Source organism: Penicillium canescens (genome assembly GCF_028828765.1).
Source record: "Penicillium canescens strain IBT 15451 chromosome Unknown utg000011l_segment0_segment0, whole genome shotgun sequence".
NCBI classification, from domain to species: domain Eukaryota; kingdom Fungi; phylum Ascomycota; class Eurotiomycetes; order Eurotiales; family Aspergillaceae; genus Penicillium; species Penicillium canescens.
Genome location: NW_026703973.1, coordinates 837,270 through 863,863, shown reverse-complemented (window position 1 = coordinate 863,863; position 26,594 = coordinate 837,270). Strand labels below are relative to the sequence as shown.

Below are 26,594 nucleotides of genomic sequence, written 5' to 3'. Positions count from 1 at the left end.
CCGTGTCTTCCGAGAAATGTCTGATTTGTCTACCCGGGGCAATTATTGCTTCATTAATGATTCACTATCAGGCGTCGGCCCAAAAATGTGTCGCCGTTATGTCGGGGAAACTTCCACTGCTATTGATTTCCAGGTTCTAGTTGTTTGAAAAATCCGGTTACTGTATGAAAATCCCCGGTATTGTGTCATGTGTGCTGCTATCAACAAAACAGAGAACTGAGGATAACACGGGAAGTTGGAATCTTGGGTCGGATCTAGTAGGCAAACTCTTTTTGAACTACATATATTGCTGAACAAAGCCTCTGACGTCATGTTGCCGGGTATATTTCGTTGGCTTCAGAGAGGCGCTAGGAGGCACAGCTTGAGATAACTCACTACTACAAGGTGAATGAATGCATTTTCAACCTGGACTGGTGATGAAACCGCAAAAGGAAGTTGCAATAAGAGCGGTGAACTGAACCGGCCGAGAATAGAGCCAATTCAGAGACTCTACAGTATTTAGCCGAGCTGCGGGCACTTGAAGATCAATGTCCACTTACAGAACAAGCGCCATAGGTGTCTAGGAATGTTAATATTCCCATAAACAAAACATTACACAGCCCCAATAATGCTATAGCTATGACTTTCAAAGAGGCAATAAGGTTCATCATTTAGTTTCGGGGAGTTGTTATGTAAACTCGAAAACTTCGGCCGAAATATATTATCCATCTAATGTCTTTCCATGTCAAAGAAGGTGGGTTTCCAATGTCACGACGGTAATATATTAGGAAGCAGTGAGAAAAGCTCATGCTCACGCTCACTTGTACAAGTAAAAGTAATAGGTTCCACCGGGAGCAGTCTTCGCATCCATGGCCCCAGCAATCATATCCTCCTTAACATAGCGGAAGTAATCAATGATAGGGACATCATCATAAATCATAGCAGTAGAAACTTTTCCCTTCCACTCAATCTGGCGAAGCTGTAGAGCGGAGTGATATTAGCCCTGATCCACATCATCCATGAAAAGTAGTAGATCTGCGATCTCAAAGGCGACAGAAACCAAGTGTCAACTTACCCGAGCATGCCCCCAGTCTGGATTCCACACTCTTTCGCCGTTTTCCTGGTAGACCTCGATGGGATCAACATCCTCCGTCGAGCGGAATGTCTTGCCAGCCCACTTCATGCCAGTGAGCTTTTCCTCGGTGGGGTGGCCGGTGTTCACATTGGCTCCTTTCCATGTCCCGAAGAAGTGCTCAGGTTTGATAGGCTGGAGATTGTCAAAGGCAGCTTGGACGTCATCGCCGGAGAGATTCTTGCCAGTGACAAGTTGCTCGTAGTGCTGTTCTGGGGAGCTAGATGTGGGTAGTCTTTTATTAGCGCCTTGATTAGCTAGGGGTACTTAGATGGGAAGCATACAGAGACATGTTTGTTGTTTAATGCGACTGTAATATAGAAAGGTTTGAAGGGGTCAATGATGGTTTTCACTATTCAATGCTGACGAGGAAACAATAATGCGAGATACACGAGGGCTTTATGAGTTTGGTCCCCGGGAAAGAAGCAATATGTATTCGCAGCACATTGTGCGTCATTCAGCTTTAACAAGACTTGATCTGTCCACTGTGATAATCAGATCAATCTACAAGCCGATCATGACCTGAATACGTTGTCCTTCATTGGTTATGGGTGAAAGAGTGGTGGGGTTGTAATCTAGTTACCGACGATCGAAATCCTCAATGCGTCCTCACGCATATGGTAAACTGGTGAAATCGACATAAAGAATGGCCTGTCGACCTATTAAGTTTTCGTGATCTCATCTGGAGCCACATACTTAAGAAGAAGTGAAACCACACCTATACAATCCACGAGTTATGTGCCGAGGACCTGCGGAGTGATATCTACCACAGCCTTGTGCCCGATCCCCAAGTCTGAGATTTTTACTGAAGCAGAGCACCCAGATGCAGATGAAAAGCAGCCCAATTGGGGAGATCACAGTTTTCCAATGAAAGGCACATGCAGTGGTATGTTTTCTTGGGGGTTGGAGTCGGAGAACACCGAGCTGTAAACTCAGATCGTGTCCCATAGCAAACCTTTGCGGGAATTCCTTGATCTAGGCAGCTGACTGCATCGAGTGTATGGTCTTTCGTCAGATTTTGGATCGATAAGCTTCATTGTTCCACAATCTGCGTCATAGGGCTTGCAGATCATCTCGCATCAGCCTTAAGTCAGCCACCGCTTTTCCGCAGTGGATAGCATCCAATAAGCTGTATATCTGTGACAAGCGTAAAGAAGGTGAGTGTCTTAGTACATGTATCTGCTGGGAATGCAAACCACAGTCATGGGAGCCATTGGCGATTCGCTAAGCCTGGGATAGGATCGGGGGCTGGCCAGCGTGTAATTCTAAATATCTTACGGGATATCGCGTGGATTGTTGAGATTAACAATATTTGGAGTATAGGATTGATGGCTCTGCCAAATACACAAGTCAGGCGGTTTGCTCAACCCCGAGATTCAGTCATGAAAGCCAAGGGTACTGCCAGTTCTCAGTCATTGGCCGAGATATGTCATTTGATTATAACTTACATGACCCTGTTTGAGCCCCATTCAGGCCTAGGATTATTCAAAACACACTGCTTTCAATTAGAGATTGGTTTTCAGTATGGGATCATCACAAGTAAGGAGAAACGTGGGTTGGAGGTCGAAGCACCCCGTGAGGCGGTGTAGGCAGGATCAAGGGGCTTCGAACAGCCACTGGATGTTCACTTCTCGCAACCTGACAACATTTTGCATTTGCTATTATTACCAGCCAAGCTGTTCGGTTCGATATAGACCGCACCATGATTCTCAGCGGACTCGAAGTCGTCAGCCGCCATTTGGTGCGTAACTTAGGAAATGTCACTCAGCAGCAACAGCCATGCGGTATCGATCTTACTTTACGCCAGGTTTCTAGATGGACCTCAGCGGCTATCATCGACTTCGATAACACTAAGCGTCAAGCGGCCAAAACTTCTAGTCTGCCTTTTGACGAAGCCAAGCACATAATCACACTACAACCAGGCACCTACTTGATCGATTTCAACGAAACCGTTCATATTCCACGGAATTGTATGGGGAGTGTTTTCCCTCGATCGTCACTATGGAGGTCCGGGGTGGGAATCGCTGCTGGTGTGGTTGACGCTGGATATGAAGGTGCCTTGGGGGCTTTGATGGAAGTCAAAAATCCTCATGGGGTAATTTTTCACCACAATGCCAAGCTGGCACAGATCGTACTTGAGGAATTGGGGGAAACGGTCGTGGGATATAGCGGTGTTTATCAGTCCTCGACGAGCAGTGTTGGGCGTGATGGGACGAAACAAGTGTAAAGATTGCATAACATACAGAATGTTGGAACCATCTGATCCTTCCGATCGTGAAGCCTGGACACGGTATATCGTGAAGCCAGGAGTAACACAAATATGAACGTTATGTTAGACAGAATAACTGGCCGAGGGCTGAACATACTTTATTCCCCCTTTAGATCTCGAGATCCGTATAGGGCTAGCTGCTCTAGTACATAGCCACCCCCAGCTGCCGACGAAGATCGCGCCGCCGAGAACCGTGGTCCGGGGAAAGCTACTCGGCAGTAAAACCAAGGCAAGACCCGTGCATTTCGTGCAGCTGGCGGGTTTAGCGCCCGGTATTTCTCCACCTCTGGATCTGGGCTTGCCGGGTGGACTGACATTCTTCATGGATCTTGAAGCAGGGCATGTCACAGGGGTAACGGGCAGCCTGCAGAATAACTCTGCATCAACGGTCTAGATGCCCCGGAATAGGGCATCGGCAGGTCCAGATTTTGACGTTGACATGGATCCGAAGGTTCTGTGTGAATATGTTAGTTAGAAAGACAGCATGGTCTTCGAGCCACAAGGAAAAAATCATGCGGTAATTGAAATGAATAACCAAGATCCTATGGGAGACGTATCCCCTGGATCTGAAGCGCGGACCGGAAACCTGGAATCGGATCTGAAAACCAAGATTATTGAGGATCATGAGATCTCTAGACCTCATGCCATACATGTAGGTACCGAGTTTTTCACCGGACTTCAAAGTCGAGAAATGGTTTCCGTATGCAATTCGTAAATAGAGTGAAAACTCGAACAAGCACCGGGGTGTTATCGCAGATACCGGTAGACATCGGGATCTTGAGTAACAAGAGACAGAGGAACAAAATGGTCCGAGTCACCCCACCCCAACTCTCCTTTAGGAAGGAAGTAATCACGAATTATACGCCTTGCGACTGGACGATGCAGCGGTCCGTCGAGGGAACTAGTCCACGTCTAATATCTATGACACACCGAAGCATTGTTTTGGAGGCTTTTCATTGATTGAAGTCAAGTAGAAAATTATTTCGGATTCTGCCTGGCAAAAGTACTGTATGCGTATTACTCGTGGATTTTGTCACAAGCGGCAGTGCAGATATACAAACATTTGCCGTATTTGACCTGTCAGATGAGATCTGTGATGTTGAATCATTATACTTCCTTGATTTTGTACAGATTTTATACTGTGGCTTATGGCTAGTAGCTTTCTGGGTTCTTCCGTCCTAACTATGTCTCGGCGATAGGTTAGATATGCTTTGTCTCAACAATTCTGTGTGTGACGAAATATATGTGCGGTGAAATATATTGCGCCACTTATGAGATCAAAAGTACCTACATCTGTCAAATGTTGTTCTGCAGAGATTAACGTGCCAAACAGGGCGGCCTACAGGTGATCTTCGCAGTATAGTGAGGCAGGCAATCAGCAAAACCGTTGGAACAGGGTATAAATTTTACCGCCAGGGGGTTACAACAAGTAAAGGCACAAAGCCGGATATAGAAGTGCAAATGTACTAATTTCAAGACGATACGTATATGTTTTAGCTATACCCGATTCAGAGATCTCCCTACGATTGCTGCTGCCGCTTTATGACGGTCAGAAGTTAAGCAACTGCGTAGATCTCAGAATGAAGACAATTTGTCCGTGATTACTTTCCTCATGACATCAAGAAACCCACGGGAGTGTTTACCATATTCTTCTAATATCGACCCCTAGTTTCCCCAAGTTGCCTATTTCAGTCCCGTAGATACAGGAGCAAAGTACACTACTTAAGTGTTAAGATTAAAGCTTATAATGAAGAAGGATACAAAGGAAAGGGCGATAAACACGATTTGTCTGTGTGCTTCGAGGAGAGGTCCAATATCTACGACCCGTCCCCTTTTATCTTGCAAATGACCAACTTCTCTTTAGGGTTATCTATCATTGGCTTAGGCAGTAAACAGTGATATCATATTATTGAACAGGCCACTTACTGGCATTACGCGAAGAATCTTTCCCTGTCCGGAGGTGGGAGGGGGCGCGCTCGCTTGGAATTGACGGAATCAGTATCAGATCTATCGGCTCTATAGGTCTGAATGCTGTAGGTCTGTCGAGAGCTGTATCTAGGATTATTGATTGAGACTGCAACCCGGGAACCGCCCCACGATCATTTCCATGGACTCTCGTGCATATTGCGGAGGTCGTTCCAATGGCAAGCATATTGTCCTTGAAATCTACAGGTTTCAGTTACCTTGTCGAATAAGATTCGATGCTCCGGACTTCTGCGTCCAATAAGTAACATAGTATTCGGGATTGACGGTATCTATCGATGCAGGAGTTGTTTAGATCTGCATAAATCCGTGAAGCGCATGATAGAATCCATTCTGACCGACTCCTTTTCTTTTGTTGAAGGATACTACCATTCTGTGGCAAATGAAGTCATCCAGCAATTCCCGTCAAACATATATAGCTTTCTGGGAGGAGCAGCTTTTTAGTATGCGAGATGACTATCGGAGAAGGCAAGGTGTCACGCTGTTGCAATTTTAGATGTATTCAGCTCTTCTAAACAATCCAAATTTTGATATATCATCTGGAAAGACCTAGGGTACTTATAACGTGCTGCAAAATGAGAATATTACTTGTCTGTTCTCCTAATATATTTCGGACCTCGCGTGATCGAGGATTAGCGCTTTCTTACAAAAGTTTGCATAAATAGATATAGCTCACTTTGAATGGATCCAAAAGAAGAAATAATGCCAGAGATAAGAAAACCCGTTCGAATTGTGACGTCTGTCAAAAAGAAGCAGCAGAAATTTGTATCGGTTGGCTCAGGTGCACTGTAAGTTATAGGATGATATATGACCAGATAGGGCTGAATTGAAGACAGCCAGCGTGCTCAAATCTACTACGTGTAGGGCAGCAGGACAATTTAAACAAAAATAAGGAGACGAAGGTACAACAGGTACAATACAAGTATCCCTATATTGTACATAAATAGTACCGGCTCCGAGACTCGGCCGACGGCGGCTTGGCGAAGTCCAGCCCGCTGATCCGCATCCACTTTATTGTGCCCCGTCGCGGCCATCGGAATTCTTCAACGGTTTCACGCAACACGTTGATTTTTCTAAGCGGAATGACTGGTCTGTCGGATCCGGCCGTTAGAGATCTGGCCTGGGGTGACTTCGGCTCGACTTGACCGGGCAGACTTGCCGGAACTTCGCCTGTTATGGGACAGGTTCTGTAGGGTCTGACATCACAGGTCAATCGCTTCGGCCAACTCGTACACAATGAGTCGTAATCTGTTCCGAGTCCGCCCCCTCCCCCTGTCAGGGGAGACTGTTTATATATAAATCGCAGCGGCCGAAACCCAACGCTGTTCCATGGTAATCTATTCCTTTTTTATTTGATCTGAATCTTCCCCCTCTTCGATTCTTCCTTTATATAGTATCATCGCCTTACTATACTCCCACCGCCACTTGTTCGTCAACGTATGATCCTTCAGGATGTGCATCATGGCTTGCAACCGATCCAATGAGATCCCTAATCTCTCCATGGATGAAGGGACCTACCTCAGCCAACAACTGAATCTGAGTCCTCAGTCTCGACCCGTTGATTTCTTCAAGCCTGATCCCCTCGCTGCCAACTGGACCTACGACAGTGCCATCGACCTGTTTGCCCTCAACTCTAATGACATGGAGTCCGTGCCCTTCGACTTCGCCGACAGCCTGAATGATCTCGACTCGAAGGACCTCTTTGTTGATCCGTTTGCTGGATCACCGGAGATCAGCGGGTTCTCCATGCCGATGCCCGAAGACAACGCCTCACTATCATCAGTATGTCTCACTGCCTCCAAACTTATATCATTTCACAAGGCTGACCGCTTCAAGGAACTGGATAGTGACGATCAAACATGGCAATCCAATGCCGCACGCCCATCAACGGACTCCACCGCATTCGAGACCCAGTCACCAAACCAAACCTGTGACCCGACCTACCAGTCTCAACCCCAGAAGAGCCGCACCTCATCAAGATGGTCCTCAAGCCCCAATATCAAAGAGGAGGCCGAGTCATCACAACCATCCAAGCCCACCCCCACATCCAGCCGCAAAACCCGCAGCTTCTCCCGAGACTCGAACCGCTCCTCAGGCAGCCAAGATCCGCAGATGCGGAACGCCGCCAAGCGTGCCGCACACAATATCATTGAGAAACGCTACCGCACCAACATGAATGCCAAATTCGTCTCCTTGGAGCAGGCCATCTCACCAGCCGGCGTGCAAAAACACACCCCCAAGGCCGGTGCTGGTTCTCTCAAGAAATCAGAGATCCTCTCTAACGCACTTTCCTATATCGACAGCATCCAGCAGGAAAACCAGGCACTGCACAAGGAGCTGGCGATGCTGAAGCAGAATATGCTACCGGGCGGCATGTGGCGCCACCCCAAGCACCCTCGAGCATGATCATCTGCGCAGTGCACATCATGCCACAGCAATCTGTTGCCGTGTTTCTCAAGTATTAATACTTGTTCTCATGACCGTGACGTGTATCTTTAGAAGAATCGGGCAACAAGCTCCCGGTCGGCGTTTTGTTTGCCTTTTTTTCCTTTTTATTTTCGATCAGGCTGGGAGGCGTTCCGGATGTGGTGTCGTGACTGGGCTTCAATGGTCCTCTCTCATCTCTATTGCATGATTTTCGGGTCCTGGCGACAAACAAAAGTGTTTTGTGTTCTTGTGATTCCCCTACACGCACGGGAATTCATCTTGGATAGTGTCTAAAGCATTAATATAATTGCCAAGACTCGGATGGTTCATCCTGCTCAATCTCTCCACTTTCTCACATTCTTTTGGTGTATTGTGCGCATCCTGATTTGGCAATAGTTGCCCTCGGTGGGTTTGATGTATATGACAGAAGATGTAAGCTCCGTCGGCACTCTTGTGTGTACCTGAATACTAATCAGTTGTTACCACTGGAACTTACCTCATGCTTCAGTTTAAGTGTGTTTCACCTCATGGCCTTATCACTACACCTGGTCCAGTTCGGAACTTGTCGATGCTCCGCTGATGCAGGTGGATTTCAGCCCGATGAGCCAAGACAAGGGAAAGCGTGTTACCTCTCATGGAGACGCGGATTTGCACAACAAGATAGGAGGGAAAGCAGGACAAGAACGATACGAGCTGTTGGTCATCTTCTCATGTCATTCCTTGATTAATAATTTCCGATGAGGGCGCAGGGACATCAGAAACGCCCGGAGATGGCCTACCACCGACGCAGGGGCAAACTGCGGACTTTCGTCCGCCCATTAGCCAAGTGGCCCAAAGATGCACTAAAGTAGGGACACCAGGCTAGAATGCTTCGAGAATCTATCCATTAAGGTCGTTGGCCCTATCAGGATGGATCAGGCTCAAAATACCCAAATGGGGATAGGATGTTGCATCGTGCTTGGCTATCCTTGTGATCTGCCGTCCCCCGCGCTCTTCTCAACACGTATTTACTTCATGATGAATTGACTTTCAGAAGATGCTAGTGACGGCGAGCTTATCGGTTTGTCGGTCTGTCAGGAGAGAGTCGCCACGAGAATGATGCGGGCTGAATACCCCGGATCTCGCGGGGTCTTAGCCGTTCGATCGCAAGCTCCGATCCCAAACATACCTTATCACTATAAAAGGAAGGAGAAGGAGACTCAATCACCGAGACACGGCGACGCAGGCCAATGACGGACATTATAAGCTCTATGTGTACAAATGCCGCAGTCCTACTATTCAACGCCTCAGCCTGCGGCGATGCCCAAATGAGGGGACGGACGCAACTCTAGCCCGTTTGTCGGGTTCTAGTTACGACGATTCTCAAATGAAGTGGACCCTGACGCCTCCGTTTGCCGGACAGAGCTCAAAACTACTGCCTGGGTGATGCATCGATTCCGTCGTCTCGTCTATCCCCTTTCTTTCGATGAGGGGAAGGGAATCATCGTCAATTGCATTGCTGCATTGATTTGTGTGATCCCCGAATGCTAACCTGGAAGCTCCATTCTATCTATATTGATTGGTGTCCACTTGATATCACAGCAAGTGACGTTCCTTGGATATGCTATGGTTGCCGGCATCGGAATCAGCAATTGACTCCACACGATGGATACTAGTATCTCGGCAGAAAGAGATATGCAGACATTCTATTATGGCGTTGGTTTACACGAGCTTAACCTCATCCCTGATGCCCCTAAGTATAGAGCCGCGGACTAAGTGTCGCCTATCGTCTTATCACGCATGGACTTTCCGTTTTGGGCCAGTTCGCCACTGATGATCCAACCACTTCTCTGTTGCTTCAGTTGAAGATAGAGAATGAGATAGCGGAATAGATGACGAATTGCTCTGTCTACTGCGAAGTACTTAGGGGCGATAACATTTGGACTTCGGATACATTGGTAAGAAATAGTGGAAGTGTTGGTAGTACGGTCGGACCCCATATACTAGCTATGCCATGTGGCAAAAGCCACTCTCAATTGGCAGCAACAAAGCATCTTCAGGGCTAAATCCAATTCTCTTACTAGAGTATCTGTTAAATGTCAAAGGGACCTATCTGTGGAGCGCATCCGTGGTCGAAGGCCCACTGTAGGAGGTCCTACCGAGGCGAACACACACTCCCCGCAAAAACCACGGAAAACTCGACACGCGATGATCGTTTCTATTATCAACACCTCTCCAATCCATGACCAATTGACTCCGTTGACTCAGTTCTCAGCACACACGTTATTGGTTTAATCAATCCCCCAGCTTTATCTACGTCTCCGTATTTACCCTGATTTCGTGAGGGGGTGGTCAACGCCAAAACGCCAGCGCTCAAGCTATATAGAATTCATATCCTCGCCATATCCCCTGTTCTCGTTCATCCTTTGGCAGAAAATGGGCGCATTTTCTACCTGCTTGCCCATTCAGTTGATCTTTATTGCCTCCGGCTGAATTACACCTCGGGATGGATTTAGAGTCCAATTCGCAACCCCTTAAGCCGCCTCTGACGGATCAGAATGTGCAAGATGCACAGGATCTCGCTGCCCTGGGCCATTCCCAGGCCCTGACCCGCAAGTTCGATATGTGGAGTATGCTGGCGCTGGCATTCTGTGTTCTCGGTACGTTCGCTGGCTCAATGGCGAAAGACCCCTTCGCTACCTGGGTACATGTATGGAATTGCGCTGACCCGCTTTCGCAGGAACATATTCGACCTTCGCTCAGGATCTCAGTAGCGGCCTCACCAATGGCGGTGCTATCACGATTCTTTGGGGTCTGGTGCTGGTCACGGTTTGCAATCTTTGCGTGGCGCTCTCGCTGGGCGAGTTGACTAGCAGCATGCCCACTGCTCTCGGCCAGGCCTATTGGGTGTATCGACTTTGGAATACACCACTCGGCCGCTTTGTTTCATATATGTGCGCCTGGATCAACACCTTTGGATGGTGGACATTGACTGCGTCGCAAGTCGCCTTTATGACTGAATTCCTGCTGGGCATGAAGACCATGTTTAATCCGGAGTGGGATGGAGCCGACAAGGGCTGGCTCAACTTCGTCGTATACATCGGCGTCGTCTTTGTGTTGACTCTCATCAACGTGGTGAGTTGTCGCAAGGAGAAGATTCTTCCTTGGCTTAACAACTTCGTCGGAGTATGGTTCTTCGGCTTGTTTATCGTTCTCTCTCTTGCTCTGCTCATTTCGGTCGGTACCAAGGCCAATTTATCTTTCCAGCCACCTTCTTTCGCTTTTTGAGCTTGGAAGAATGAGACTGGCTGGAGCGATGGTGTGGTTTGGTTTACCGGTCTGGTGCAGGCTGCGTATGGATTGACCGCGTTCGATTCGGTCATTCATATGGTTGAAGAAATTCCTGCACCACGGAAGAACGCACCCCGTGTCATCTGGATGGCTGTGCTCTTCGGCGCCGTGACTGGATTCATCTTCATGGTGGTCTGTCTGTTCTGCATCCAGGATGTGGACAGTGTTGTTAACGCCGACCTACCATTTATTGAGCTGATGCTCGAAACAGTCGGTCAGAATGGCGCCGCCGTCTTCATTTCCCTCTTCATCTTCAATGGACTGGGCCAGGGCATTAGTGTTCTCACAACTGCCTCTCGTCTGTCTTGGGGCTTTTCCCGTGATGGCGGCGTGCCCTTCAGCAAGTACTTCAGCCACGTCGACCCAGTGTGGCAAGTTCCTGCCCGGGCTCTCTGGGGTCAGGGAGTCATCATCGGTCTCGTCGGCATTCTGTACCTCTTCGCCAACACAGTGCTGGAGGCCATCCTGAGTGTCAGTACCATCGCCCTGACAGTCTCCTATGCCATGCCCATCCTGGCACTATTGGTGACTGGTCGCGAGAAGCTACCGCCCGGCCCATTCAAGCTCGGTCGCATTGGCCCATTGCTGAACTGGGTCAGTATCATCTACTGCATCATCACCACCATCTTCTTCCTTTTCCCCGGTGCTCCGAACCCAGCACCCAGTGATATGAACTTCGCTATTGCGGTCTTCGGAGTCATGTTGATTATTGCGCTTGCTTTCTGGTTCATCCAGGGTAGCCGGACTTACCTCCAGACGGAAGATTCCATCGCTTCTATGGTCTACGCTCACCACTTGGAGCTCAATGAGCCTGGAGTAGAGGATCAGCCTGTCGTCCAGGCTCCAACCGTGGTTAAGGAGAAATAATTGTTCATTCTTTGATATTCAGAACCTTGTTCAAGCATGTACATACGCACCCTTATGTTTCTTAATATATACGTGGTCGCATAGACAGTATCAAATCAGCGCAAGGTATTATTAGGGTCTCACATATTGAAGACCGAAAGAACCCTTGTGGCCTGTACATGTAGTTCGCCAATCGCCTACAGAACTGCACGTAGTATCCGCTGTCTGGCTTATTGACTGAGTTTCAATTTCCGATGGCGTCGATTTGCATGTTGGTATACCGGCTGTTCTGAACATCATGTGTGGAGAATATTGTGTAGCAACGAACAATGGGGTGTGTAACTTTTCTAATTTCAGACTTCTAGATACAGATGTATTCAAAAACAAGACATCAAAATCTATTTTCTTCCTTATCTGTAGTTATAGATGCAGGCTAGCTGTAGCAAGAATATAATAAACGTGCGACGATAACTACACTCTTTTTGCTTTTTGAGAACTAGGTGGGTGTATCTCAAAGCCGCCAATGAGGCCAGCAGATTAAGTGTGCACGAAGTATTCTAAGGGCGAATCATGTATACAACAGGCACAAAACATATTTACACGGAGTCCTTCATGACATTGGTCTGAAAAACAGAGAATCTTAGCAAGCTTTGGGCCTTAACTCTGTCACGTTGTCTCAGATTCTGACTGATAGTGCCCTTATCTCACTCGAGTCAACATGTCTTATCCCGGAGGAATGTACTGTGCTGGTGGTAGCTGCTGGACGATGTTAGCCTGCTGGATGGCGGTGGGCCGGAAGAAAGGGTGTATTAGTCAAGCCTATTTTGAGAGTGTCTGTAGATGTTGATGCTACATGACTATATTCTTTGATACCGCCAAGAGAGAGTTAAGGTCGTACGTCCGGTTGGTGAGCATTTGACTAATTTTTCTCTCGGTTTAGTGAGTCATAGGTTTGTTTTGACAGTAGTCGAATGAAAGGCCAGCTCGTTCGTAACTATCCCTCGCCATAATACAGAGTGTTTGCTGCGCGAAGTTCATCGAAGCTATTTCTGTTGCCTTTCCTGCAACAATACCGAGCGGTTGCCCTAGCAGGAGGCCAGTTGCTGCAAGCAATCCAAAACACCTGGTTAACGTTAGCAGCGAAATGGCCCTTCATACAATGGTGCGACCCACCTGTCACCCCTTGTGTCAACGTGGTCTTAGCCTCCGCACTGTGTGAGCCTATGGTCACTGTCATAGTATAATCGACTACTCCGGTGCTCTCTAGCTCGTTGGCCCACTCGAAAAGATGTTCATCCTCGCGGTTCCCACCGATGGTCAGCAAGAAGTCAAACTTCGGATTGTTGGAGCTTTCCACGTAGCGCCACACCTCTTCCGCCGCGAGAGCCTTCTTCGTGTTTATGGGCTCCACTATCATAGCACTATCAAAGATAACGGCGTGGATGCCCTGGCTCTCACAAGCATCGTTAATCTGATCGGCACACTCAGCTGTAAGACGCCTAGCCAATTCTCTGTCGGCCACCGACCCATAGTGAAAGACGAGCGAGTAGTGGCGGGTTTCAATCCAGCTTCCTTCCATCCGCTCCTGAAAATATTTCAGGATATGCGAAGGCCCGTCTTTCCAGACATCAGTATACGCCTGGTCCACTAGCTGGATCCACTCATTTGCGTGCGGTTTACGCAAGAAGCACCCATTTTCGGCAATCAATCCCACACCAATGACACGACAGAATTGTCTCTCTAGTTCCTCCGGCATTCGCGAGCTCATCACGTAAACATCGTTGGCAGAATCGTCTATTAGATCGGTTAAGGTCGTGATTGTACGTTGTGGTGTGGCAAGGAAGACGTTATTCGGGGAACCCCAGGGTGCTAATGCGCCTTCGTATTGGATAAACATCATGCGGCGGCTGGCCTGTCGATAGCGCTCTTTGAGACTAGCGATGGCGAGACATGGCTTTGTCATTCTTCGGTGCGATAACTGCTTATGGCAGACACAAGCCATACTTTCTTTGAAAGATTTAACCCAATTAGTTGCTGAATTGTCGAGTACTAATTGATGAAGCTGCTCCCAATCCTTCTTTCGTTCCCTTGGGTCTCGGATCAACGCCGTATGCATCGCATCTGCGCACTGACGGACGTTCCAAGGGTTGACCAAAAGCGCATGATTACCAAATAAGGATGCGCTACCGGTGAACTCGCTGAGGATCAAGGAACCGTACCCCTTGTTATTAAAGCGGCCGTCTTGACAGTAAACGAATTCGTGGCTGATCAGATTCATTCCTTCTCGAAGGCTGGTAATCATCAAAACGTCTGCCGCCGTGATGAGTGCAAGGTACTGCGGAAACATAAGATCCTGCTTGAGAAATACCAAGGGCTGATGGTCGAGAGTTGCATAGGTGGAGTTGATTCGCATTGCAATATCGGATATACTCGCTTCTAGCTCAGGCTGCTGTGTGCTGCTAGTAGCAACTTGTATCAGAACAACCTGATTCGCCCATTCTGGGTATGTATTAAGGAAATGCTCATAGCTTAATAGCTTCTGACGGATCCCTCCGACGGCGTCTATCTTATCGCAGGAGACAATGAGCCGTTTTCCCCGGTGCGCGGTTATAATGGAGTCCATCCAGAGCCTAATATCGGCTGATTGTCTGCGTCGGTCCCAAGTGGTTGGGTCAATGCCAATAGGAAATATTCCCACCTTTATGAAACGATCCTCTAACTGAATCCCTGCGTCGGTAGCTTCCACGGAAAGGATTCTACCACACGCCCGGAGAAAATGACCGGAGTACTCGGCTACTTGAAAGCCGATCAAATCAGCACCGAGCATGCCTTCAAGGAGCTCCTTGCGCGTGGCCAAGCACCTGAAAACTTCAGAGGACGGGAAAGCAGAATGAAGAAAAAATCCAATATGGGCGTCGGGGAGTATCTTTCGGAGCATGGCTGGGACCAGCATCAAGTGATAATCCTGCACCCAGATCGAATCTCCCCTCTTCCAATTTTTGGCGATACGTTCCGTAAAAGCTTGGTTGACACTCACGTAGTAGGCCCAAGAGCAGTCCTCGTAGGCTTTATTTTTTGGACTGTCAGGCACCTGGTAATGGAAGATCGGCCAGAGAATGGTTTTACAAAAGTGCGTGTAGTGCCCGTCAAAGTCACGGTCACAAACAAATACGGTCAAAGATTCGTACTCATCTTTGAGTTTCCGCTCAATGGCCGTCCGATCGCAACACTCTATTGCGTCCGTTTGTCTTCCGAGTGTGCCCACCCACATTGTGTCATCAAGATAGCCAACGTCCGCAGCAGAATGTATAGCGTCCACTAATCCATCATTGCCTTTTTTTGCAGTAATAACACTCCATTGAGGCTCCTCTTTTGCGCGTGGCCAATTATCCGACTGCGATATTGGGGGAAACGGATAACCCACACCCTTTCTTGCTGGAAGGCGCGGGTCGGAGGTAAATATGCGCTCGTTGTCCGTGGTAGCACCAGGGGACAAGGTATCTACTTCTAGTGTCGTATCACTTCCGCAGCCGCCGTCACGTCTACTCGGTAGTGAGTTGAGGCATTGAGGCAGGCGGGCGGGGGCTGGCGATTGAACTTCAGAGGACCCGCATGAATCATTTTGGCGAGTCACAGCGTAAGGAAGAAAACTAGATTGTGGCGATGAATATCAGTATGCGCGGAGGTAAAAGCTCATGACCACATACAGAGACACGACGAAAACTGTCATAGTAGCGCTTATCTGGACTCAGGTTGGTTTGAGAGGTTTCAACCATAAGGAGTCAAGAAGTTCGCAATATGTAGATGTAATATACAAACACACTGTGAGTTTTGGTTATAAGTGTAAGAAACACGTCATTTTCTTGTATCCGTGGAGCCCGAATAGTTGGTTCCCCAGCCCAGTACTTGAGTTATTTTCTTCTTCTTAAACTACGTCATTATGGACTAAGTGAGAGAATTAGGATTGATACTAGCCATAAACTATTTCCAGGGGTGGTAATGCAAAGCACTTGCTAGGGCTTAGGGTATAATCATGACGTCGAGAATGTCAACACTCCTACAACTTCTCAACGATCCTTCCCAAAGCTACAACCTCGACGTTTCACGATTTTCGTTTCCCCTTTCCCACCTTCCTTCACCATGTCGTGCTATTCGTGTCCAAATTCATCGCCTCACCAACCTGGTTCCCCCACGTCCTATCTTCCGGAAGCTGACTACGATGAAATAAACAAATCATTACTCCCCATCCAAGTCTCTGCCGCGAACATTCCAACTGCCGTCCGTGTTTACTCAACCATCCAAAGCCTTATCCAGCCTGGCCAAATCGATTACCCTGATCTACTTGTCATTACCCAGCTAAAGCCACATGTCGGTATGCAACTATGGCAGAAATTTGAACACCTTGAATCACCAGCACTCCGAAAGTCCTTTGATCCCAACACTGGAAACTTGACGATCAAAATACCCACGCCGCTACATAATTGTGCCCAGACTTGGTTCCAAGACGCACGAGACAAGTGGATAGAAGCCGGGCTTCTGACCACGGCCGAGAAACGAATGATGAAAGCCCAAGTGGCGGATACGATTACCCTCACACGGGGCGTTTATGCTAATTCTTGGAAAGAACCGGATGTGCATGTGAATGTTCATGGTCTCAATCTCCCCACGCTCTGCTTCGAAGTCGGATACAGCGAATCAAAACCCCTTCTTGAAAGTGACATGCGAAGACTACTGATTGGCGGCCAAGGTGATATTTCTGCTGTGATATTGATTAAGTGGTACAAGAGACGAGCCGGTGTTGCTGGTATGATTGAACTTTGGCGACTTGACGTTAACGGTGACCCAGTCAGAGAACAGGATGCAGCCATTTTTCCAGTACCTTCATCTCCTCAGCCCCCTCTTACGGTCACACGGAACATGTTGTTTGGAAATGCCCTTTTACAGGGGCGGCCACCACTTGATATTTTTTCATTCTCCCTTGACGATTTACGCACCGAGGCGCGTATTGCTATGGCCAAACAGTCCCTTTTTCCTCTTTGAGATGACTGTTACGCTCTTATCTTTGATGCTGTTCTCAGTGTTACCTTTTCCTTTTCCCCAGAGCTTCAATGGTAAATTAATTATTCCTACTGGTTTTATTCCAAGATATCATCTGTCCTGCTAGTATTGCCTTGTCGAATCAATGAAAAGCCTCTCTACTACATGAGCCAATTGCCACGCAGTCTGCAAGATGCAATCCAGAAAACGTTGTCTAAATTCGCGTTACCTTTGGATCCTGCCCCGCTTACCGGCAGAGTGATCGAGTAGTTTGTTCCCATCTTTGCCGGCGACCACAACCGTGGCCCGGGGATACCGGACTTTTGACGTTCGCAGGCCTTATCTATGATCTGACGGAGATGCGAAATCACATGAGCATCGGGATACACAGTGATGACTGCTGATAACTATATAAGGAAAAGCGAGAGATCGTGCGGGGTATTGTGGGTATGGAGTATTCCGGCTGACGGCAAGGATCCCTGGGACTGAAATCGAGTGCTGTTTAGCGACAGGCTCAAACATACTGTTGAGACTAATTTCCCCTCCCCGCTAATTCCCTCGTTTGCCTCGTGGTTTGCGCAAACGCTGCGGAACATCTCCGGATTGCGGACGGGACGGGATTAACCGCAACTAGTGCCCAAGGGGATCCAATCAATGGCAGCTGCAGTACACCAGTGACACGTGTGGAACGTACACTGGATTGAATTGACAAGGTTGCGGGTATCTTGTGATGTTTTCGAAGCCAACGCTCACCTCGGCAGGAATATATGTATCGCAATGAATGCAATATAATTTGGATGTGTCCGAGAACGAAAAGTTCTGAAAGACATCTCAAACTCCTAATCCTCCGACAACAAGTGCAACTCGTGATCATTTAAATCTCCAAAATGGATAGATCCGGAGAGACGGTCTCTATTCCTAGAATGCCTAATAAGTTGAAGAAGTTTAGCACCGAGCTCACTGATTACTCGGTATTCCAGGCCGATAAGTCTGGACCATATGCCGAAAACCTCGAGGTCGATGCTTTGGTCGTGGGTGCAGGTTTTGGTAAGTCGGCATAACTTACATGCATTGTGTTCCTGCTAACTAAATAGCCGGTGTATTCATGCTCAAGACCCTCCGCGATCGCGGCCTGAAAACGGTCATTTTCGAGGCTGGTCACGATCTGGGTGGCACCTGGAGATGGAACTGCTATCCTGGCGCCGGCGTCGACTCCGAAGTTCCGGAATACGAGTTCTCTTGGCCCGAGGTATACAAGACATGGAATTGGCCCAGCAACTACCCCGACTACAAAGACCTGCGTGCTTACTTTGACCACGTCGACAAGGTAATTGGTCTCAAGAAGGACTGCTCTTTCAACACCGTGGTTGTCGGGGCCAAGTTCGATACGGAAGAGGGGAAATGGAACATCAAAACTGCAGATGATCGTACGGCCAAGGCTAAATACCTTGTTCTCGGAACCGGGTTTGTGAGTCATCGCATCCTCATTCCTTCATTCAACTGAACATCTACTGATGAAGCGTTCAGGCCGCCAAACGTTATATTCCCCCATGGTCCGGTATAGACAAGTTCAAGGGCATCGTGCACCACTCGTCTTTCTGGCCCGACAAAAACATCAGCGTAAAGAATAAACGCTGTGCTATCATCGGCACTGGTGCCTCGGGTGTGCAAATCACGCAAGCCTGGGGCCCTGAGGCCGGCGAGCTGAAGGTTTTCCAGCGAACTCCTAATCTCGCCGTTCCAATGCGCAAGCGCAATCTCACCGTCCAGGAGCAAGAGCGCATCAAGCCCTGCTACCCAGAGCTGTTCCGGTTCCGTGAGACTAGCTTCGCTGGCTTCACATATGACTGGTGCGAGCGTAACACCTTTGACGATACCCCAGAGGAGCGCGAGGCGTTCTACGAGAGTATTTGGAAGGAAGGTGGCTTCCGCTATTGGGTTGCCTTGTATAAGGATAACTTATTCAATCCGAAAGCTAACAAAGAGTCGTACAAGTTCTGGGCCACGAAAACCCGTGCTCGTATTGGCGATCCCAGGCTGAGGGAGCTGCTTGCTCCATGGGAAATGCCGCACTACTTTGGTATTAAACGGCCATGTTTAGAGCAGAACTACTACGAGCAGTTCAACCGGGAGTCAGTGGATCTAGTCGACATAAAGAATAACCCGATCAAGGAGTTTACCGAGACTGGCATCACCCTGGAGGATGGAACTCACCATGAGTTTGATGTCATCGCTGTCGCAACTGGATTCGTAAGCTCCGCTTGATACAACTACAAGATGGTAGAAAAATAACAGTTACAGGATGTTGTCACTGGCGTCATGACCCAGCTCGGTCTGGAGAGCATTGACGGTGCCAAGCTCGACGATGAATGGATCCCTGGCGCAAAGACCTACCTCGGCATGACTATCAGCGGCTACCCCAACATGTTCCACATCTATGGTCCGCAAGGTCCGACGCTTCTGAGTAATGGTCCGACGTCAGTTGCGGTGCAGGGCCGGTGGATCGCCGACGCTATTACCAAAATCGAGGCCAATGGCATCAAGTATATCAACCCCAAGGCCGAGGCAGCTGATGAATGGAAGAAGCATATTGTCGAGCTCAACAACAGAACTCTCTTTCCCACGACGAGATCGACATATATGGGTGGTAGCATCCCTGGCAAGGTTTATGAACCAGTGTGCTACTCTGGTGGTATCCCTGCTTATGTCGCTGAGATTCGAAAGGCCCTAGACAATTTGGAGGAGGGATTTGACATGGTTAAACGTTGAGCGGAATTCAATGGCGTAAACGAAATGTTTTTTCTCGTCCAGTGGGCAAAGTTGGGCACTCGGTGATCACAAATGGGCCGCAAGTAAGATGTGTTAGTCATATTCTAAGCTCCAGCAGAGAAATTGAAACACCTGATATATGGCATCATGAAGCATAAGTGCGTAACCCATTCGCGCCGGATCATTATTTATATAAGTGCTGGAAGATGAGGCACTGCAAGGCAACTAGCGCGATCCATGTTGACCGTGGATGCGTGCAAAAGATGAATAAATGTTGTCCAAAGGACGTCGATAGGATGTTCAACTGCATAAGTTGCTTCTTGCTTCAGCTTCTCGGAAAACGTGCTCTTTCTGAATTTGGCATTCACATGAAGTCCGCCGAAGGTGACCAAATTCCACCCTTCTCCCCCGAGGAATCTTTCGACCAACCTGCTACTTCATGTAGCACCTTCAATTCAGATGCGTCTGGTTTGATTGATGCTGGTTGATATGTATATGTTAGCCGTATAAAATGGCGAAACGAGTCTGAGATGTCTTTTTGGAAGCGGTTTAACCTGGATGTCCGAGAGATATATACCAGCAATACAACCATTTATTTCAGTTGAGATGATTTGGCGTTTTCTAGTCAATATTTACAGCGATTGATGCTACTAACGCATCATAATAGGGAATCCCCCTATCATAGACGAAAGCAGACAATCTATGTAGTTTGGGCGGTCACTAATCCAAAAACGTGACCCTTTCTGCCAACCCAACGACGTCGAAGCAACTTCTGTCCAAGTCAAGGGTATTATTCGACTCAGACGGCGCATAACCACTGAAATATGACTCGGAGTGAATGGGAACCGTCATGTGCGCCCGTGATAGGTGTCATCTGCATGCATTGCCCATCTCGTCACATCCACGAGTCAGGCACATTCTGACCCAACTCATTTTTACCATAAAAGGCAAGGCTGGATGGACAGCCTCTCAATATCCAGTCCCGACCAAGTTATCCCAGCCACATCAAGTTCCCGTGAAAGTTGCTTGGCTGGGATCGCACATATGCGCATTGACAAAATCCCAGCCTCCAGCCTTTCACGATGCAAATAACATGCACGACCGTTTGTATGCACGACGCACCTGAATCTTGAGATTGATTTAGGACACTAAACGCCACGGATATGGGCGCTTCATCCTCAGCCGGTCAGATACATAGCGTGATTGGCTGTTAGTTGTTCCAATGGTGCATGATCACCATGCCAACACCGCCCACTTCTTGGCAGGGGTGCATTGGAGATTACATGTACATGTATCGCCCATCTCCTCAAGGAGCCAAGAGCTGTTGAATGCGATGAGACAACTGTTTGGTGCGGAGCAGGTGCAATTTCAACCAGGGCCTGGCCTTCATGGAGTTTACCCTGAACGGCTGCACCTCCTCACATTGTTGACCTCGCGTCAAGTGTGTGGGTCTGCCCCTGCCGATCCTCGGAGCCCCGGTGCCTCCGTAACAATGGGATAGAGATCTTCTCCATACCAATCACATCACTGACTATTTAGGAACGTCATGATTTGCCTCGGGCGCAACGGAGTATCGGTCGCAACTGCAACCATGCGGCAGCCAGCAGGAGTCCGAGATCAAATCCCAGCATCGAACCATTTAAAACAAGCTCGCTAACCCTTAACCCGACGGACATCCGCCACAAGGGTCCACAGGGACAAGGGATCAGTGACGCACGATCGTCGTGAATAATCGCTTTCCCAATGTTAGAGTCGGGAGTCTCCAACATTCCTGGCTCATTCTCCCCCCGCCAATGCAACCATAATAAATAAGAAATTCACCGTTACCCCTCCTTTGCAGTTGATCTCCTCGTGTCGCCAGGTATTTATACTTTGTCTCTTCTACATTCGCTTGATAGAGGTCCCGATCGGTGTTTGGTAGGGAGTACACATTCGCTCTTGTCACCATGTTTACATCCCTTTGGAAGCATCGGGCATTATCGCTCGCGGTCGTTTCTCTTCTCGCCTCCTCTACTGCAGCTGATGTTTTTGAGAGCCTGAGGGCTGTGCCCCAGGGTGAGTTTCAATGCATTGGTTCAAAATAAAATCGACGACGGGAACCAACTGACCCAACATAGGATGGAGGTATTCCCGCACCCCGCGTGCCAACCAGCCATTGAAGCTACAAATTGCTTTGGCACAGGGCGATGCCGCTGGGTTTGAGGAGGCCGTCATGGACATGTCCACTCCCGACCACCCTAATTATGGAAAACATTTCCAGACCCACGAGGAAATGAAGCGCATGCTTCAACCGAGCGCTGAGTCCGCTGACTCGATCCGTGAATGGCTCGAGAGCGCTGGCATCACTCAGATCGAGCAGGATGCAGACTGGATGACGTTCCACACCACCGTAGAGACGGCAAACGAGCTGCTGGCAGCTAACTTCCAGTACTACGTCAGCAATGCGAGACACATTGAGCGCCTCCGCACCCTAGAGTATTCCGTTCCGGACGCTCTCACGTCCCATGTCAATATGATCCAGCCTACTACTCGCTTCGGACAGATTCACGCCAATCGAAACACTCTCCACAGCCAGGCAAAAGAGGCCGACGAGGCTTTCCGCATGGCTGCCCAGTCAGCTTCCCCGGACTGCAACAGCATCATCACCCCACAATGTCTTAAGGACATTTATAACATCGGTGACTACAAGGCCAATAGCAGTAACGGCAACAAGATTGGCTTCGCCAGTTACCTCGAGCAGTACGCTCAATACTCCGACTTGGCCATGTTCGAGAAGAACATCGCTTCTTATGCTAAGGGTCAAAACTTCTCCGTCGTCCAATTCAATGGTGGCGGAAACGTCCAGGGAGGCAGCGGTGACAGCACCGAGGCCAACCTCGACCTGCAGTACATTGTGGGAGTTAGCTCTCCTGTTCCTGTTGTTGAGTTTAGCACTGGTGGTCGTGGCGAGCTCGTTCCCGACCTTGACCAGCCCGACCCCAATAACAACAACAACGAGCCGTACCTCGACTTCCTCCAGAACGTGCTCAAGCTGGACAACAAGGACTTGCCGCAGGTCATCTCCACCTCCTATGGCGAGGATGAGCAGGTACGAGTCTATCTATTCTCCACTACCCCCACAGCCGTCTAACATTTTTCACAGAGTGTCCCTGAGACGTACGCTCGCACAGTCTGTAACTTGTTCTCGCAGCTTGGTAGCCGAGGTGTCTCCGTCATCTTCTCATCCGGTGATTCTGGCGTCGGCGCCGCCTGCCAAACCAACGATGGCAGAAATGCAACCCACTTCCCACCCCAGTTCCCAGCCTCGTGCCCATGGGTTACCTCCGTCGGAGCGACCACCGGTACCTCGCCAGAAAAGGCCGTGTACTTCTCCTCTGGCGGCTTCTCTGATCTCTGGGACCGCCCCAAGTACCAAGAAGAAGCCGTGGGCTCGTACCTCAAGGGCCTTGGTGACACTTGGTCCGGTCTCTTCAACCCCAAGGGCCGGGCATTCCCCGATGTCTCAGCCCAAGGCCAAAAATACGCTATATTCGAACGTGGCTCGTTGAGCAGCGTCGACGGTACATCCGCTTCCGCACCTGCCTTTGCTGGCGTCATTGCTCTCCTCAACGACGGCCGTATCAACAGCAACAAGCCCCCCATGGGCTTCCTTAACCCCTGGCTATACTCCACTGCCAGCGCCACCCTCAATGATATCGTCGACGGCGGTAGCACCGGCTGTGATGGTAAGGGTCGCTTTGGTGGCCCCAGTAACGGTGGACCCGCTGTGGCCGGTGCCAGCTGGAACGCGACGAAGGGCTGGGACCCGGTTTCCGGTTTGGGTACACCTAACTTTGGTGCAATGTCCAAGGTTGCTTAGAGCGTCTGGCTTATTGATGGGTCTTGCATGCTGTTGCTGTGTTTTGCTTTTTTTGGGTGTCAGATTATGATTGATTCCTTTCCGATGAAAACTTCGGTTGTGCATGCACACCAGTTCTATGCATATAGATTCTAATTACCATATTATGAAGATATAATCATATTTCACCATGTGACATGCCTTCATTCCTCTTGCCGTAAATTTCTCCTAGTCACCGGCTGACAATCCTGTTTGGTGAGTCTTGGAAAATGGTCTAGCTGGTCTCCCCGTCGTGTTGTGGTCATCACATCTGCCGGGATTATCACACCTAGTTTTGCCTTTCGCCTATGATCAAATATACTTCTAGAATTTCAATCTTGTGTAGCTAGCTCTAAGCGTCAAGGCGCCTGAATAATGAAGCTTCTGAATGGAAGTAATCTACATCCAACAACATTGTACCTCGTTTATATTTGCAGCTCATCTGTCACGGAAGTACCCCCAAAGAGCTCGTGATTGCAATGGAAGTAATATGAGAAAACCCAAGTGCGTCAAAACTAGCAGTCAATACATATTCTAATATCCCCCAAAGACCAAATCCCTTGTTTTTTCCACCTAGGGTAAAGACATTCTAAGACTACGGAATACCAAAAAAGGATACAAATTTTCATGAAGTTTCCATTTTCATTTTGAGTTCCTCAAATCATATCAGAGAGTCCCAGATCCAGCGGATCTATCGAGAGAGGTAATCTAGACATAGGTCCTTCACCTCGGCCTGACTTTTGAAGGCATCAGGCTTTCTTGGCATTCCCCCAAGCATCGAGAGGCGAACTGATCAGTAATTTGGACATTCACCAATGAGTTCGATATCCCTTCAACCGCCGCGTAAAGAGTTCACATATTGGACATCCTGCTTCATTCATTATCCCGTTATTGGCCGCGGAAGGAGAAACCATGCTCACGTATGTTCTCCCGTTCTCTTCTGACTGATGAGAAAATGCTGAGCGAGGCTGAATGTCTAAGTTATAATCTCTCCACTCGACAGTTGATGGCATATTGAACTCCTTGGTGAATGTCCCGATTATCAATCGGGCCTCCTCCCGACGACCGAGAAGTTGCCAACAGAGGTCCGGTATCCCAGCTTGTCCCTTCATCCCATAGCTATCAATCCAAGCTTCAGCAGCTAAATTGATTTCTTGGATTTATGTAACATCCTCGAGTATGCTTTGTGGTGTGGTTCGGACCGAGGAGTTTTGAGGATCTGCACGAGACGCGCCAAGCCCTCAACCATTTTCAACTGCGAGATATTAGCTATGTCAACCAGCAAAGGAAATAGCGCACAACCATCTTAGATCATTGTACATAATTCAAATCAATACCGATCGCACTTACCGCTGGATTCCATGCCGTTGCTTTCATCACAACCAGACTTCCAACACGATAGACCTCCAGTGCAGGCTACGTCAGGTGGAAGGAAATAATGCCTGCTCTTTTTGCAATGAGACAACACATGTGTACATAAAAAGGTAAGTAGGAACCAGCGCATGTGTTTGGTTGACTTATAAAAATAGCTGGCAGAGACCAGCCAGACGAAAAACGTTGCAAAAACTTCGATGATCTGTTGGAACGGGGAGAAGAGAGACGCCACATGTCGGTTTGGATCGCCAATGCTCGAATACAGATGTAGTATAGAGATCATTGCATCGAGTCTCCAAGTACTCCCAAAAGCATCGTTCCTGACACGGCAATGCGGCTTTCGATATGCCTACCGGTGTAGAGTCTTGCATTGACCCCGTCCCAGATCCGGAATGTGGCAATTTTTTCTGAGTTCCATTCATTCATTCATTGGCCAAGGCGATACCATAATCAGCGGGTGAAAATATCTCCTGCGAACGAGGGACGACTCTGCTAAGTAATGGAAGGAGTGGATGTGTTAATACTTCGAAAGATCATAGCTCCTAGCAGACCGCCAGGATCATTGTTTTGATAATTGCTTGATGACTTGAGCTAATGGGGAACCCAAAGGATAAATGGTCAAGGCCAAGATGGACTCGAGTTGACAAAACCTTTCATCTGGAGTGGAAGACATCTGTGCATGGGAACTCACGTGATGCGTCTCAAGGCTGATTCATTTTTGGGGTTGAATAGTTAATGTCAGGACAAAGGGCCTTTTGTGTATGTGAGGGAAAAAGCTGGTTACCTGTGAAAGGTTGCTGCAAGGTTTAATGATGAAAGTGCAAAGGGTGATGAGGGTGCTGAGGGTTCCTGGTCCTGGTGGAGGATGCCATCAGTTGGAGAGAATGTGAAAGAGAAGAAGTGGAAGGCCAGGCAAAGGCGCTTTATACATGGGACCGAAACAAAAGCACGTGATCAACGCGCTCAACCATTTCAAGTCAAATGCAAACCGAACTTGAATCAGGGAGATGCGAAAGAGAAAAGGTCGAGGACCGAGAAAAGGCACTTCATACCTGGGTTCAACCAAAAACCCGTGATCCTCGTTATGGTTGTTCGATGCCACGGAGGAAAGATCGAGATCGCAGAGATGGGGAGCACAGCCATAGTCAACCGGAATGAAACTCTTCATCACAGCGGTGTGGATGAGGACAAAACAGTAAAATGATACATCTTCTCGGAGGTGTTTACATGAACTATGAGAAGAGAGAGGATTTGGAGAGGTGGACAGTGCATCCACGCTTTCATTTTGCATTCAATACCTTCTGGCATTGAATTTCTCATTTGTGCTGCGGGTTTTATGGGTTCTAGGTTTGGCCTACATGTAATGGGCTGGTGCTTCCACTCTTTCAGTACCAGCTTCACTTTTTGTACTGGAGCATGAGCAGGGGTACAGACACGAGTTCTTGCTTCCACTGGAAAGAAGAGCCTGCATAGCCATTACGATACTAGTTAGGCTGCAGCAGGTTAAGAGGACTATGATTGGTTGATTGATTGATTTATATACTTCTTCTCGATCAGGTTCTCTGCCAACG

The 26,594-nt window shown here is 48.5% G+C and overlaps 8 protein-coding genes across 8 annotated transcripts; 6 read left to right on the top strand and 2 right to left on the bottom strand.

Annotated features, from left to right (window-relative positions):
* Positions 1-796: 796 nt before the first annotated feature.
* Positions 797-1,497, bottom strand: N7446_013059 (DUF4334 domain-containing protein; the record flags this gene model as incomplete). The annotated part of the gene is made up of 3 exons (XM_058521801.1): positions 1,396-1,497; positions 1,055-1,331; positions 797-958 (listed from the first exon to the last, which is right to left on the bottom strand). Exons 1-3 carry the CDS (start codon positions 1,401-1,403, stop codon positions 797-799), a joined length of 447 nt encoding a protein of 148 aa, XP_058365278.1. The 5' UTR covers positions 1,404-1,497.
* A 1,316-nt stretch (positions 1,498-2,813) lies between these two features.
* On the top strand, positions 2,814-3,338 carry N7446_013058 (putative dUTPase; the record flags this gene model as incomplete). The annotated part of the gene is made up of 1 exon (XM_058521800.1): positions 2,814-3,338. The coding sequence occupies one exon, from the start codon at positions 2,814-2,816 to the stop codon at positions 3,336-3,338; it is 525 nt and encodes a 174-aa protein (XP_058365277.1).
* Positions 3,339-6,704: 3,366 nt separating this feature from the next.
* On the top strand, positions 6,705-8,174 carry N7446_013057 (uncharacterized protein). Its single transcript, XM_058521799.1, has 2 exons — positions 6,705-7,145; positions 7,200-8,174. Exons 1-2 carry the CDS (start codon positions 6,816-6,818, stop codon positions 7,767-7,769), a joined length of 900 nt encoding a protein of 299 aa, XP_058365276.1. The 5' UTR covers positions 6,705-6,815; the 3' UTR covers positions 7,770-8,174.
* A 1,845-nt stretch (positions 8,175-10,019) lies between these two features.
* Positions 10,020-11,987, top strand: N7446_013056 (putative amino acid permease family protein; the record flags this gene model as incomplete). Its single annotated transcript, XM_058521798.1, has 3 exons — positions 10,020-10,429; positions 10,510-11,010; positions 11,059-11,987. Exons 1-3 carry the CDS (start codon positions 10,276-10,278, stop codon positions 11,985-11,987), a joined length of 1,584 nt encoding a protein of 527 aa, XP_058365275.1. The 5' UTR covers positions 10,020-10,275.
* A 1,064-nt stretch (positions 11,988-13,051) lies between these two features.
* Positions 13,052-15,696, bottom strand: N7446_013055 (trehalose-6-phosphate synthase; the record flags this gene model as incomplete). The annotated part of the gene is made up of 3 exons (XM_058521797.1): positions 13,052-13,089; positions 13,140-15,616; positions 15,674-15,696. The coding sequence occupies 3 exons, from the start codon at positions 15,694-15,696 to the stop codon at positions 13,052-13,054; spliced, it is 2,538 nt and encodes an 845-aa protein (XP_058365274.1).
* Positions 15,697-16,106: 410 nt separating this feature from the next.
* N7446_013054 (uncharacterized protein) lies at positions 16,107-17,006 on the top strand (the record flags this gene model as incomplete). The annotated part of the gene is made up of 1 exon (XM_058521796.1): positions 16,107-17,006. The coding sequence occupies one exon, from the start codon at positions 16,107-16,109 to the stop codon at positions 17,004-17,006; it is 900 nt and encodes a 299-aa protein (XP_058365273.1).
* Positions 17,007-17,890: 884 nt separating this feature from the next.
* N7446_013053 (flavin-containing monooxygenase) lies at positions 17,891-19,772 on the top strand (the record flags this gene model as incomplete). Its single annotated transcript, XM_058521795.1, has 4 exons — positions 17,891-18,050; positions 18,098-18,471; positions 18,531-19,253; positions 19,305-19,772. The coding sequence occupies 4 exons, from the start codon at positions 17,891-17,893 to the stop codon at positions 19,770-19,772; spliced, it is 1,725 nt and encodes a 574-aa protein (XP_058365272.1).
* A 1,946-nt stretch (positions 19,773-21,718) lies between these two features.
* Positions 21,719-23,631, top strand: N7446_013052 (S53 family peptidase; the record flags this gene model as incomplete). The annotated part of the gene is made up of 3 exons (XM_058521794.1): positions 21,719-21,827; positions 21,890-22,860; positions 22,915-23,631. The coding sequence occupies 3 exons, from the start codon at positions 21,719-21,721 to the stop codon at positions 23,629-23,631; spliced, it is 1,797 nt and encodes a 598-aa protein (XP_058365271.1).
* Between the last annotated feature and the right edge of the window lie 2,963 nt (positions 23,632-26,594).

What these genes read in the sequence shown, in the direction of transcription:
- N7446_013057 (XM_058521799.1), top strand. Translation starts at nt 6,816, where the DNA reads ATGTGCATCATGGCTTGCAACCGATCCAATGAGATCCCTAATCTCTCC. An exon ending in ACAACGCCTCACTATCATCA is followed by an intron (nt 7,146 to 7,199) that starts GTATGTCTCACT and finishes GACCGCTTCAAG; the next exon opens with GAACTGGATAGTGACGATCA.